The 16343-nt window shown below is 31.6% G+C and overlaps 1 protein-coding gene and 2 pseudogenes across 1 annotated transcript; 2 read left to right on the forward strand and 1 right to left on the reverse strand.

Moving 5' to 3' along the window:
• The first annotated feature begins 6552 nt into the window (after positions 1-6552).
• Positions 6553-7427, forward strand: LOC126554400 (uncharacterized; annotated as a pseudogene).
• A 1126-nt stretch (positions 7428-8553) lies between these two features.
• On the forward strand, positions 8554-11743 carry LOC126554405 (uncharacterized). The gene is made up of 4 exons (XM_050209480.1): positions 8554-8770; positions 8831-9029; positions 9146-9785; positions 9914-11743. Exons 1-4 carry the CDS (start codon positions 8554-8556, stop codon positions 11741-11743), a joined length of 2886 nt encoding a protein of 961 aa, XP_050065437.1.
• A 319-nt stretch (positions 11744-12062) lies between these two features.
• LOC126554406 (uncharacterized) lies at positions 12063-13509 on the reverse strand (annotated as a pseudogene).
• Positions 13510-16343: the final 2834 nt, after the last annotated feature.

Below are 16343 nucleotides of genomic sequence, written 5' to 3' on the forward strand. Positions count from 1 at the left end.
TTTATCATAGATAATACCTCGCAAGAAACGAAAAAAAATTGAGGAAATTTCGCTTCGGAATTTTAAAGTTTGCAGTTGAGTGTTTCCACAGAAAATATTAAAACAAACAAGGTATATGTATCATCATCAAATGGGTCAAATTCTGATATAACTGTTAATAATATTGAATCCATTTTAATAACTGAGAACTGCAAAAATGAAATGCCAATATCTAAAATATGTATATCTTATGATTCACCTGATAAATTACAAATGCAAAGTTTAGGATTACCTCTTCATGTATCTGATTCATTGGAAAAAATTATAATATTTCTTATAACAATAATCCTACAATTAGAGAAAAACTTCAGCAATGGGCTTTAGATAATACTGTTACAAAAACTAGAGTTAACAGCTTATTGAAGATTTTGAGGTTTGAGGGGTTGGATTTGCCAAAAGATGTACGTACAATGTACATTGATGAATACTCCTAGAACCCATAACATTATTAGTATGAACCCTGGAAGGTATATTCATTTAGGGTTAAAAAAAATGTTATCTATTATACTAAAATTTAATACTAAATTATTAAAAAATTTTGATGAAATAAGTTTTAACTTTAATATTGATGGATTGCCATTAGCACACAGTTCTAAGCAACAATTTTGGCCAATACTTTGTTCAATTATAAATGTACCTTTTATATCTAAATTAGTTTTTGCTATTGACTTATATTATAGTACACTTAAAAAACCAGAGTCTATAGATGACTTTCTAAATTGTTTATAAATGAAGCTATAGAATTGGTAAAAAATGTAATTAATATTGATAATAATATAATACGTATACGTATTAAACAATTTATTGTGATTCTCCTGCTAAAGCTTTTTTGCTTAATGTGAAAGGACATAATGCTCGTGTAGGATGTAATACATGTTTAGAGGAAGGTGTAATTCATTGCGTACTAATGAAAGTTTTAGAGCTAGGAATGATGATGAGTACCATAAAGGTAATAGTCCTTTGGAACGTTTGTCGATTGATATTGTTGAATCCGTACCAATTGATTATATGCATACAGTTTGTCTTGGGGCAATGAAACGCCTATTAAAATTTTGGGTGCGGGGTAAACAATCGACAAGAATCCCCTTAGAAAAATGTGATGTGGCTAACGTAAAGTTAAATAATTTAAGAGATTTTTTCCCATCCGAATTTGTCAGGCTACCTAGATCTTTAAACGATATTGAATATTGGAAAGCGAATGAATTTAGAACTTTTTACTATTCACTGGTCCAATTATATATTAAAAGGAAGACTTAAAAAACAGTTTTATCTTCATTTCATTAAATTACATTGTGCTATAAAAATTTTGGTGACTCCAGTTCTATGTTTAACTAAAAATGAAATTGCATTTAATTTAATACTTGATTTTGTTAATGAATTTAAAACTAACTATGGTGCACATTTTATTACACATAATATTCATAGTTTAATTCATCTTCCATATTATGTTAAGATACATGGGTGCTTGGACAATTTTAGTGCTTTCAAATATGAAAACTACTTGGGAGCTTTAAAAAAAAACCTTTACAAGAAGCCGCCAATAGAATATTAGAAAAAATAAATATCATGTATATTGTATACTGATCATGCAAATACAATAAATATTGAAAAATATAAATTGAGTAATAAATGTGATGAAAATAATATTTTTAATAAAAATCCGGAATTTATTTTTTACCAGACCATAACTTTAACGAGTGCTAATTATATTATTTCCTGGAAGGTTCCAAAAAATAATTATGTTATATTAAATACCAATAAAGTGGCATTAGTTAAGCATATATATAAATATAAAAATGTGAACATTGTTTTAAATGTATGTACATTTGAGAAATACTCAAATTTGTTTGATATTCCATTAGAATCATTTATAATAGGCTCTGTCGTTGTTGATATTACATCCCAATCTAACTTGAAACGAATGAGTGTTTAATGATATTATATATAAATGTTTTTTTTTATTCCTTTATCAACTGATAAGGCAGTAGTTATGTCTCTAAGTCATAGTGAAATATAATTTTTATATAAATTATAAATGTAATAATTAATTTAAAATAAATTAACTATAATTCAAAAAAATATTTCATAATATAATATTTTTTATTTTATAAGCTTAATATAGCAATACAACAAGAAATTATCATTTCAATATTTTATGTTATCATATTAAAAATTGTAATACAATTATTATTATTATTAGTAGTTTTTTTTAAAAATGTGTAACTATATTGAAACATTTTATACAATTAAGAGGACGCTACACCTAAAGCGAAACGTTTACAACGGCCGAGAGAACGCGCTGTTAAGTGTTTTCGAGATGCACAAGCACGCGACGTTTAAGCTACGCCCATTACTCGTAGTCGGCGACTAGCCGACAATTTTGCTCATTCGGGAGCGACGTTTATTATTTTCTCAACCTTCGTCTGTGACAGATCGGGTAAATAATAAAATAATATACAATGCATACACGTATATTATGCCGCATTGCCGTAATATTTTTAATATTCGCGCATACCTACGTGGCTTGTATTTATTGCATTATTAAATACTTACTTCATAAAAAATATATTCAATACATTATAAATAATATCTAATTTATAACTGTAACCTTATTTTTTTTTCGGTTTAAATCGACGACGCCAATGGGACTGCTTGCGCATTGCTTCCGCGGCGCAACTGTAACCTAAACTAGTATTATCAAAATATCTAAATATTAGTTTTTTAGTAGGTCAATTAATTGAATACATTATTTTACATTATACTGCTACCACATAGGTATATTTTTTAAATTACATTTTTTGCGTATTACTAAACATTATACATTTTTCATATATTATAATATAGACATTGGACAAGTAGAATAGTAGAATATTGTTCAAAATATTTTAAAAAAAATCACCGCTTTACTTTTTTCATATCTTTCAATCTAAATAGTAAAAAATCTATAAAAAAAAAAAAATCATTTTTTAACATTTTTTTTTTAATTTGTCGTTGATGTTGAGCGTTTAAAATATGTAGTGGCTCTCTAATATCACTAATCAACAACCTTTTCCCATAAAGAGGGTCTATAATTTCGGGCAACAAGCAATCTAAATAAAATCTAAAACAAATAAAATATTAGTATCATAGATATCATAGACACACACATGTATTACGCATATGAATAAACAATAATTATAGGCTCATTTTAATACTATACTTATATATCACTTATTTCTTACGACTGAAGTTTTTTGACCATTTTCATTTTCCAAAAGGAACTATCAAAATGTATTTCTTCGACATTAATCCAATTTTTTGTGTATATTACGAAATAACACATGTCTCTTTGTGTTATCCTTAGACCTTAACTGACCCATTACTTGAAAGTAATAAGCATGGTCTTTTTTTTAACACAATTTTTCCTTCATTAACCGAACAATATGGCAACTATAACATAATCCCCACATTTTAATACAAATTTGTTTACGTATAGGCATGCTTGTATTATAATTTAATAACATTATACAAACCAATTTTTTTTCCATCGCTTCAATAGCACTAAATACTAATTGTATCTTTGACGGCGTATGGACATTTGATCTCCAAAACGAAATGTTCACCAACTAGTCCATCTATAAGATAATTACATTTTGAGTTAAATACAATTAAAGAAACATTAATTAATATTTATAAACATAACATGTCCATATTTTATAAATAATTAAGCACCTGGGCTAGCTGCTAAGTATGGATACTCTCGATCAATAAACAAACCACACAACTGCACGGAAACTTGAAGTAATGCTTCAAAACTCGATCTGGCTAGGTGTTCAATTTCAATACCGTACGCCATTGATTAGCACATAGCAGATGGTTTGTACAGCATTCCATGGACTTTTATCTTACAGCTTGTAGAGTCTCTCATTTTGCATATATCACCGAATTTTGAAGCTGTCAAACGTACTCGCCTTTCTTTAAACCATATCTCACTATGACTTTGATCCCTAGTAATTTTTTAAATTTCACATCGGTTCACATCAGTGAGCTTTTGTAAAAATATTTTTTTTTCCAAAAAATGTTCATTATTTAAACTGAGGTTATCGTCTAAAGGCTCAGCTAAACCGTAGTTATTATCAGGAGCGCTACATTTATATTTAGGTTTTGTTCGTGCAATTCCAGAACTAAAAAGTTTTCGTCTCCTATTGTTGGTATTATTCCTAATTCTAGTAATATTGGTTGAATATTTATTACCGAATTTTCCTATTAAAAATACAATGAATTATAATTAATAAACTAAATATAATTAAACTATAATTATAACAAATAGTTAGTAAGTCAACAGTATAAATAGTTTATAGTATGCCATATTCGGTGACTATAATGTATTAAAAAAGTTGTTAAGTACCTAGTATATAATTTACCTGGACTTTTGGAAATAATTGTTTTTTGCACAGCACGTATATAATTATGAGAGTTATACGCCACAACTGCAGCTTCCACCCGTGTTTTATAATTATTTCCCTGTGAATAATTGATCCGTTTTCCGCCAATGTGCTTGTTTATGAGGCTGTTGAATTGTTCACAGGGGTTGTTATCTGTGTTTTCAATTAAGCTCTCAGTATTTGCTGCTAGTCTATAAACAATTTTTCTAATTTCAGCCATGAGACCAGTTTCATTAGCTTCAGGTACGAAGTTTCTTTCTCCAACTTTTGGCCCGGTATAAAAGTAGTTAGCACAGTCATCATGCTGTCCAAGACGATGGTATAGGCTGTTTGTAATATCTTTTCTAAGGTCTAAAATAAAATATAAGTAGGTACATTTTAAATAACATAGCAGACAATTATGTATAAAATGTAACCTAACTAAATAATATGCAATTAACTAGGTAATTAGGTATGATTGTTTGAAAAAATAAAAACTATAAAATACATATAGTAATCAAACTTACAAACTTCTTATTTTTTGTTGAAGCGGTGAATTTTCATTTAAATGATGTTCAATAGCCTTAGTTATATCTGAAAGAAAACGTAAAATATTAATAGTAATAAATTTACGAATTATAGCTGGATATTCAATTTTTTTTCGAGAGAACTGACATTTTCATTCCGTAGTTACGAAGGAGGTGATTTCTACATTCAATTTTTTGTATTATAAACTCTGGTCCATAAGGCATTACTTCATTTAATTTATTAGTGACACTGCTGTTACCACCACCTAAAATAAATAAAAAAAATATTTTAAAACGATATTTTACCTTTACACAAACTAATGATCAATTTGTCTTTTTCTTAAAAAAAATTTAACAATCCTATATTTTAACTGGCTGAAATTAATTATTGCCTACCGATAAGTTTATTATACCTTAGTCCATGCATATTTAAACTATTGGAAAACCCTTCCAATATACTATCTGCCTCCATGGCGGTGGATGGTTTTTTCCAATTAAGGAAACAAACGTGAACAGGTGGCTCAGATTTTCTGTTTGTTGCTCGCTGACAAACAGCACAGTAACTATTCCGCACACCAACAAATAGTACTTTTTTTGTGTTGAATCCAATAATAGTCGCCTGAAATAAAATTGAATTAGATTTATTTGAAAATTATTTTTATACGTTTTTTACCGCTCCAGAAAATGAATTATATTTTGTTTTATATGATCTCTTTGATCATTGGCCATCAGCTATCACTGTACACATGGGTATACCATTTTCAACGACATTTCCATTTTTAATAGCTATTTCGCTCTCTTCTTTACCAGCTTTTATCATCTCATCGATAGCAGTATCTTGCACTGAATTGCTTACAGTCGATAAATGACTGATGTATGAAGTAGACGAGATAAATGGTAATTCGATTGAAGCCGATAATTCGGCGAGTTGTGTTTGGCCTATTCCTTTATAATAATAAAATTTTTAGTTAGATTTAAAAAAAATTATCTAATAATAAAATATATATACCAATAGCTAAGCTACCATTTACTATAGCTTTATTTATGGGCAAGTAAGGTGCAGTATTATCTAACATTTTTGAAATAATGTTACACATTTTACATTTAAATGTAAAGACAGACATAAACCCTTTACGAGTTTCTGATATAAATACCATGTCAAAAATTGAGCAGTTGAATGGTTCATTTGAGAATGTTTTTTTGATAACATTCTCTGTGTACATATCGTCTTCGTTACAAGTCAAATTTAATTTAATTTGTATGCGTTTCGCTTTCGCTTGTTAACTTAACAATTCTATGCCAACTCATAGTGCTTTAGAAGTCGATGCAGCCCACCTACTTCAGTTTTTGTGCTTCTTTTCAAGTTTTCTTGGGGCAGCTTGTTCGTGAGTACTGAATTTTGTTTTGTTGTTATCACTTTGTACTCGATTCTCACAACCACCAACAGCTGTTTTACGGAGACTTTAACGGTAGTTGCCATTGTTTCCGAATCACTACACACCGTACCTCCATCTGCTTTTACCCAGTAACTTTAACGCTGGTACATCCTATACTACCTTAAATACAATCCATCCATACTCGTCATGAATTCAGGAAAAAATTCAATTAATAGCTCTTCTTCTGACCGTGTTCTTCGTACGCGCACTACTACTACCCACCTACCTCCTCAAAAGTTCTCTCACCGGTTACAAGTACTTCAACCATTGATGACGTGATGTCGACTCTACTTTCTTTTCGGAACGACTTGACAGCTTCCAATGAGAAGCTATCTACCGCCCAAACATCACAATTCAAAGACTTAAAAAGCGATCTTAAGAAACTTTCATGTCTAATTGCGGACCTTAAAGCCGAAAATACTGCGCTACGAAATGATGTTGACTCACTTATGGACAAAGTTGCGAAACTTGAGTCAGGTTCAACCACTAACATTGCTTCTAATACCGTTTCACAAGTTCTACAGGAGACTTTTGAGCGTGAGAGATGTTCTTATAATGTACTTGCCTGTGGTGTCACAGAGTCACTTTCTTCAAATATTGCTGAACGTATTAAAGACGACAAGGAAACTTTTCAAAAATTACTCGAAGAAAATTCAATTGGGCCCTCTCATGGCTCCAAATATTTTCGGCTCGGTAAAGCTCGTTCTGATTATGTCCGCCCTCTCAAAGTTATTTATACTTCAAAAGAAGATGCAACTAAACTAATTATGTCCTTTGCCGAGTTAAAAAACCAAGGTGTATCAATTACACAGGGATTCCGAGTTGTCAAGGACAAGACCAAACTCCAACGGGAACTACTAAGATCATGTCACTTGGAAATTGACCATAGGACTAGCAATGGCGAATCTGGGCTTTCCATCAAGTATGTTAACGGTTCTCCGAAAGTGATCTCTGATGGGTCAAAAAACGGTGTTCACCCTCGGCGACTAACCGATCCAAAGTCCAACGCCCAAATCAACTAGTAGCTTTCACTCGGCTTCTACCAAAACTGTAGGGGTCTTAATACTAAGTTAACCAATTTTAAATGTAATGCATCATCTGTAAATTATATATTTATTGTACTAACAGAAACTTGGCTACACAGCAATATATCTAATTCCGAACTTGGTCTTATTAATTATAATATTTTTAGATATGACTGATGTAATTCTGTTGTATGTGGCATTTAATAATTAAATAAATAAATAAATTGTATGTGCCAACAAATAATAATAGAAAAACGTTACTTCTTTGTTTAAATTGCGTAATATTAGGCCAATGAAGCAAATGAGCTGAGGCAGCACATTGTAAAATAATATTTAAGGACGTAAGCACCACAGGATAGGGACAGTGCGGGTTTCGAGTGAGAGACGGCACACGTTCTTATTTTTGTGTGTTTGTTTGTGTGTATAATAAAGAAATCCAAAATAGTGTGAATTGTTCTTTAATCTTTTTGTGTACCATCGAGATATAGGTATACTACAGTGGCGCCCAACGTCATTCGTAATCCACTACCCGAATTTCTATTGAACACTTGTGTTTTTGTGTTTTTGTTTTTTTTTTTTGGGTAGATTAAATACAAGTCATTTTTGTGTGTTTTACTTTCATACATATCGCGTTTTGAACCTTTTTTTTTTGAATTCTCACGGCAGGAAGACTACGACCAATTGGGATCATTTTGGTGTTTTACGCACTCGAGGTGAATATTTGTATTTGGTTATAATTGATATATACGTGATATATTTTTTTATTTTTTTTTTTTTTCGTTTATCAATATAACATATATATATATATTTATTTATTTATTTTTTTTTTTTTTGATTTATTATTAGCGTTAATTAATTATATTTTAATTTTTAGTAAGGGTAGTAATTATTTAATTAGTGTATAATTTAATATAATTAATCTAGTAGTATAAATTGGCTGTATAAACACTCCAAATAAATTTTTCTAACAATATATTTTACTAACTCAATATTTCGGAATTTCAAAAATGTTATAATTTAAGTATATATTTTAGTTAAAAGTAATTAATTAAAGTTAACACATTTTATATGACCAGGTATAGATATAGGATTATTTAAACTAAGTTTTCTAATTTACAGTTTAATGAGTCAACTTAAAGACCCTAGATCGGATCTTTCTATTACGATAAATACGGCAACAGATATCTATACTCTCAAAAAACCATTTCTTATTCAATATTGCGAAAATAAAAATCTAAAATCTACTGGAACTACTGCCGAATTAAGAGCTAGACTAAGTAGATATTTAAGAGGAGCTATAACTTTGGAAGACGTGGATGATTCTTTAGACGTTGAAAAACGTAATATAATTCTTAATAATTCGATCACTAATAAAATTGATTTAAAAAATTTACTTAAAGACGCTGAGCTATCCGATTCAAGTCCCGATAAAATAGACAACAATAAAAGCTCACCAGCTACTTACTCAACATCATTAGCTCTATACGACAACTTAAACAATAGTTTAAATTCTTTTTCAAATAGAGTTGGAAAAATCTTAGAAAATTCAAACACACCTGGTAATAACTCTCAAGATCAAAGCACCCAATTGCATCATCTGTAAATTATATATTTATTGTACTAACAGAAACTTGGCTACACAGCAATATATCTAATTCCGAACTTGGTCTTATTAATTATAATATTTTTAGATATGACTGATGTAATTCTAATAGCAAATGTAGTCGTGGTGGTGGTGTTCTCATTGGCATTCGTAAAGATTACCCTGCGTGTAATGTTAAAGTTCCTCAATTAAATGTTGAACATGTTTTTGTCCGTTTTACTATTGGTTCGTGTAGTTTCATAGTTGGTGGTGTCTATATTCCGCCTCTCCCTCCTCCTTTAATTTATGAATCTCACGTCTCTTCCATTGAATGTTTGATTAATACTTATCCTAATGACAAATTTATTATTTGTGGGGATTATAATATTCCTGAAACTAAGTGGGACAATGATGATTATGGTATTGTATACTCATATTCTTCACCTGCCCGTGCCCCATGTATTCCCGAATCTTTTACAACAAATGGATTCTTTCAAAAAAATAATATTTATAACTCAACCAATTCGATTCTAGACCTAGTTTTTTGCAATGATAAAGATTTAATCGTTGAAAAGTCGCTTGACCCGCTAGTTCCTATGGATAAATATCACCCAGCTTTAAATATTTTACTTCCATTTAGTCTCCCGGTACCAAGCTGTAAACAGAGCCGCAGGTTCTACAATTTCCGCAAAGGCGATTATGGGAATATCCGTTCCTTTGTGTCTACATTTAACTGGTCTTCAACACTTTCTCAATACGACCTTGACTCAGCAGTAAATGTTTTATACGACGCATTGCATAAATCAATCCTTGATCACGTTCCCCAAGTCTCTTTTAATGAATCAACATACCCACCCTGGTTTACCAAAAATCTTAAAAGTATATTATTTTTGAAAAAAAGGCTCATATTAACTATAAGTCTTCTTTAAGCATTAATGATTATAGAGAATTCTCTCTCCTCAGGGCTAAACTTAAATATGAAACAAAAATATGTTACCGAAACTTTATACTCCGTACTGAAACAGCCCTTAGGACTAAGCCTAATGATTTCTGGAAATTTGTTAGGAACAACCGTGCTAAGATTTGTATTCCCAAGGAAGTGTCATACAACGAATTCACTTCTAGTAATGAACAAGAGACCGCCAATCTCTTTTCTGACTACTTTTCCTCAGTTTACTCTACTAAACGAGTAGATTTTGATGCCAAAAAAATAGATATTTCTACATATGATCTACCCAATAATGCTACGTTTAGCGTAGAAGATGTATCGCATAGCCTATCTTCGTTGGAAAATGTGTGGTCAATTGGCCCAGATGGCCTCTCAGGTCACTTTTTATATGAATTAAGAACTATTATTGCTTATCCGCTATGGCTTCTGTTTAGAAGGTCGCTTGATGAAGGCGTTTTTCCTTCCATGTTCAAATTCAGTTCTGTAACCCCTATTCCTAAATCTGGTAGCCCCTCCGTTGTTTCCAATTATCGACCTATTTCCATCCAATCGCATATTTCAAAAATGTTTGAACACATAGTCTTAAACGCCATTCAACCAACCGTTAATTCTATCCTAGCCGAGGAACAGCATGGCTTTCGCCCAAGACGGTCTACTACCACATGCAATCTTGTTTTCAATAACTATGTCTTCGACTCTTTTCAACAACGAACTCAAGTAGATGTAATCTACATTGATTTTCAAAAAGCTTTCGATTCGGTCAACCATAATGTACTTATTCATATTCTCAAAGAATCAGGTTTTGGCGAACCTCTTCTGTCTTGGCTAAGATCCTTTGTTAGTAACAGGTATCAATGGGTTAAAGTCTTTGATGTTAAGTCTAATCTGTTCTTGGCTTCATCGGGTGTCCCTCAAGGGAGTCATCTGTCGCCAATATTGTTTTCATTATTTATAAACAACCTCCATCGTGTGCTACATCACTGTCAATTTCTGTGTTTTGCTGATGACATCAAATTATATCTGCGTGTAACCACGCCAGATGATTGTACAAAACTTCAATCCGACCTAGATCGATTCTCAAATTGGATCAACACTTTAGGTTTAGCACTTAATCTCGATAAATGCAAAATTATGCCCTTCACTAGATCACGTTCTCCTATAATGTCCCCATACTTCATCAATAATATAGCTATTACTCGTACTATGGACTATGTCATGGATCTTGGTTTCAAGCTAAGCTGCAATCTTGACCCAACTGCTCACATCGAGTACGTGTGTTGTACAGCTTTAAAAACCCTTGGTCTAGTCATCCGATTAATAAAGGATTTTCGGCTTGAATCGTCATTAAAAACACTTTTCTGTGCGCTTGTGCGCCCCATTTTAGAATATGGGACCGTAATATGGGACCCTCATACTGCAGACAATGCAAGGCAAATTGAGCGTGTTCAGCGCCGGTTCCTACGCTATGCTAGTCATATCCTTAAGATACCTTGTGCACCTCATAACTATACACCGGTTGCTATTCATCTAGGTTTGGCATCCTTAGCCGAACGTCGCCGTGTCGCAGGTCTTAAATTCCTAGAGGGTCTTTTAAATAATAATATAGATTCTCCAGTCCTTCTCTCGCAAATCTCCATTAAAGTTCCATCCCGTCCATCCCGCTCAAAGGCCCTCTTCTATGTCCCGCACGCCACCACTAACTATATGGCTAATGAGCCTTTAAGACGCCTAATGTCGTCTGCCAATGCAGAACCTTCCTTCGACGAATTGCTAAATTTTTAATATACAAATTTAAATTAAAGTTTTTTGTTTTAATGTTTAAGTTTTTATTGTCATCAGATACTTGTATCTCATATTAATGTAAGCTGTATATATTTAATTTAGTTTTGTCTTATTGTAAAATTTCATCATCATATAAAATATACACTGTAATGTCAAAAAGGGCTAAGCCCGTATAATAAATAAAAATAAAAATAAAATGTCGGATTTTTTTAATTTGCTCGAATAAATAATTAATATCCACAATTCGTCGACCTTCGAGGCGTCTAAGTTTATAAATAAATACTAAAATAAATAATGTTATAATAGGTACATAATACTTTTATTTTATTTTATCATACTCAAGAACGACGGATTCCTTATCACTAGTTGATTCTACTAACAAATTATGATCCATAAAATCAGCTGAACAAGGTTCAGAATTTTCAAAATTTATTTGTTTATCTGTATTCATTGATACTGGTGTACTATTCGATACAGGGAAAAATGAACTAGTTTCCATGTCCGGTATAGTAATTTCAGGCATTGTGACATTTAAACTGTTAATATTAAGGTCATATTTTTGGTATTTTATTGCACTATTTTTAATTGTGTAACTTAAAGTTTAGATAAATTTTCAAATAAAATTTTGAAAAAAAATAACATAATTAATACCTTGCATTACATTTTAAAGTGCAAAAGATTCAAGTTTCTACGACTAGAACTTTTTTTAATAATAACAAAAATCTAAAATCGTTTAATAATAAATCGTTATTTAAAAAAAAAAAAAGTCTACGTTTTAAACTAAAAAATCATTTACAAATATTCGTGATTTTGTCGAATTTTGTCAATATTTCAACTTCAAACACTAACAAAAAAAAAAAATTGTGATTATACCTATTTTGATAATTTTTGAATTAGGTACTGTGAGACTATAAATATAGCCATAGAATATAAAATATATAAGGGCAAATAGGTTGGCGAGGTCCGCGAAATGATTGTTAAATTACCATCAAACGGCTAAAATAAATAAATTATTAAATCTTTATGTACATAGAATAAATATATTGGTTATACCTTTGGAGACATTTCACCATTCCACCGTTGCATGCAATGTTCAGTTAATTGCGCTAATGCATACATTTTGAGCTGACTAATGAAATTGACATCATGTTTAGTACTGCTTGCAATAATATGTTCGTCACGTATATTTTTAATAAACGTAGTCATTTCTTCACGACAATGATTCCACTTTGGAAAGTTCACCATTAATATAATTCGTAAATATATCGAATTGTTTTAAGGCGATTGGGTGCATTATAGTTGATTTTCGTACGATTGATTCGAAAATGCACAATTCCAAATAGTGAAGTCGTATGAGTTCTGTACGGTTTAAAAGAATTCGACATCCGTCGTGTATCTTGGACTCTATTACTAAGGAGTTTTTTTACGCTATACATCATGCTAAATAACTTGAAATTCTCTGTCTCAAGAAAAATGGTTCTTTTATACTTCGCCGGCTGCTCCAAAATAAATGATAGGATATTAAACATCAGTAAAAATATTCTTTTTAGAAACTCGGTTGAAATATTAATATAACGTGATGGTGTTATTATATGCACCACCACTCTGAACATATCAGTCGGATCGATCCCAATATGTATGAACTTACGTTTCACGAAGTTCAACGTATAGTTAGTAGAATCGATAAGCTCCGAAGGCGGTGTTGGTGGTACATATGTAAAGGTTTTCTTGTATATAGCTGCATTATCCGTGATTGAACCGGCCATATTTAGAAACACTTGTAAATTTATTTTTTAAACGTGAAAAAATGGTTTTAAGTATAGAGAACAATGACTCGTAGCTAGTGTGAATGTATTACTACTGACGATATTGCACACACCACTCTGCTTTATTTATACCCTAAAATATTGCGATGATAATAGTTTTGTTTACATCGTATTGAGTATATTGAATTCGACTACTTAAAATTTTCGGGGGGGGGGCATGTAGTGGATAGGAATGGAGGAGAGGGGGCATGGCCGGGCAGGTAGTGGAATGGAGGGGAGAGGAAAGGCCGGGCACGGCATGGAGGGGCATGGCAGCGATAGGCATGGCGTGGCATGGCACGCGCACGATAGGGAGGGCGGGGTACCTGGATCTCCTGGATTTACGGGGGATACAGAACCGACCAAAACATACTACTTATAAGGTATTAAGGTCAGAAGTGTGGATAATAATATATAGTTCGATATTATTTAAATAAAAATAAAATCTAGGTTTCTGCTTATGTTAAAAAATAACAATTATCATAAGGTTAACACCCTCACACTTTTTATCCAGGCTTGGGACTGGCAACTTATACATATTATTATGTACCTAAGTGAATAGTTGGCGGTTTACAGGTTCCGTTTTAATCCAATAACAGTCAGATTGTATACAGGTTAAGTTTATAATTTATTTTTAGCTGTGTTATGTTTTTTTACCAATTGGAGAATATTTTTACAATCTTTTTAGAATGATAACATATACATCCTTGCTGTTGTTTGGCCATCTTTTTTCTGCAACTATTGTGTCATTGACGCAAACCCAATTGGAAGTTCCTTGTCTCAGGTATGCAATGTAATGGCCAGAACTCGTGTTTTCTCCCATATGTAATATTGCAGCTTGAGTTTTGTATTGTGCTCCAGCAATTTCCAAAATAGAAGTGAGTACGCCACTAAGTTTTAGATCTGTTATCTTGTTGGGAACAAATTGACCATTTACAAATGTTGGAATAAATAGTTTTAGTTGAATTACTATATACTCATTTGCCAATATTATCTAATGTTTATCTTCAGAACTTCCGATGTTATTACAATTATTGCATTTGTAGTCATCTAATGTATTCCAAACATTTTGATTTGTTGAAAATAATGTTTGCAAAGTTTGTGATCTGTGCTGTGGAATCTCAAAATGTAGAATCAAACTTGTAGGTGCATTGTTGACCGTTGATGATTACAAGTATTGCAACGAATGGTATACAATTCTTGAAATCCAAATAAAGATTCAAATGTAGGTCTACTACGGTCCATAAGTGCTTCTAAAAATTCTATACAATCTTGTTGCTGTTGCAGAGTATATAATATTGTCTCGTTGTCCAAATATTCTCTGATTGTTCGAGTATCACATGATCCACTGTAACTTGTATATTCGTGTAGGCTATGTTGAAGTGTTGGTCCGAGTTGATTATTGCAAATTTCATTTACAAGAGATTGACAATTAAAAAGAACCTGTATGACAGAATTAGCATAACATGATACACCATCAGTGTTAGTAAAGCCACAAAATGTACTACTTGATGTTATGTCAACTTTATTCTTAATACTTGATACTTTTATTGTTTTTGGATTTTTTGACACAGTTGCATTATCACTTATTGTTTCTAATAATGAATCTGACCTTATGTTGCAATTTTCTGGAACTTTGAGAGTATTACTATTGACCTGAATAAATTGAATATCATTAATTATGATATTATAATCAACTATTTTGGTTGATTTAGTTTTAGTTTCTGGAACCAAAATAGTGTCACTATCAACCTGTATGAACTCAATATCGTCCAAGTTCTTATTATTCAGGACCTTAGTTGATTTAATCGATTTTTTAGATTTTTCCACAGGAAATCCATCGATTACAGGAACGTTTGGTTTAATAAAATTGTTTTTGACTTCTTCTTGTACAATTTGGTCATCAACAGTCTCAGAATATTTTTCTATTTCCTTGAAAGTATCTATGTCCATAACCAAAATAGGTCTGTGATCACTTATGAGGGACTCGTATGCCAAAGACGCAATGTCAACATTTGTAATGACATTGTCAATAGTTGTTCCGTGATCTGTAGTAATACCGTCAACCAATATTTTGTAATTGAAATGTTTTAATATTTGAACTAGTTGTTTTGGCGGTTTGTTGAAGTTTATATTGAAATCACCAATAAAGATAACATTGTTTTTGGTGGAAGCTACAGTTTCAATGAAATCACAAAGCTTCTGTACAGGAAAATTTGGCGATGAATATATCCCAATATAGGTAACATCTTCAATGATATCTTCAATGGCTTCTAAGTGTGTGTTTTTCTTTTGATCTTGAAGCAATGTTGTGCTGCAGGTTATTTCTTTATGATAAATGGTTTCTCCAACAAAACAAATAGAACCACTTTTACCATTTGCATGTAAACTGTCTATTCTACAGCATTCAGTATGGTTCTTAATAGTATATGTGTCAGTTGATTTTGAACCAGTTTCTTGGAAGAACATTATTTTAGATTGTAAAAGAACGATATCCGCATTAATATGAGCTTCATATTTTTTTAAAGACCTTATATTGTGTGACATGCAGGATAGTGGCATGTTGTGTGTCATAATTCTAGAAAAGCATGGAATAAGAGCACAACTTGGTGTCCTGAGTCTGCACATCTCATGTTCAACTTTTTCAGAAGGTTTTGGTGGCTTTACAGTTAATATCTAACAAATCGGTTTTTTCATCACGCCATGGTAAAAATAACATAATATTTTCTCTGTAAAAGTCTCGTTCATTTTTATCCACATTAAACCTAACATACCGTATGATTTTTCTGATTTTA

The sequence above is a fragment of the Aphis gossypii genome, unplaced genomic scaffold (genome assembly GCF_020184175.1).
Source record: "Aphis gossypii isolate Hap1 unplaced genomic scaffold, ASM2018417v2 Contig00485, whole genome shotgun sequence".
NCBI classification, from domain to species: domain Eukaryota; kingdom Metazoa; phylum Arthropoda; class Insecta; order Hemiptera; family Aphididae; genus Aphis; species Aphis gossypii.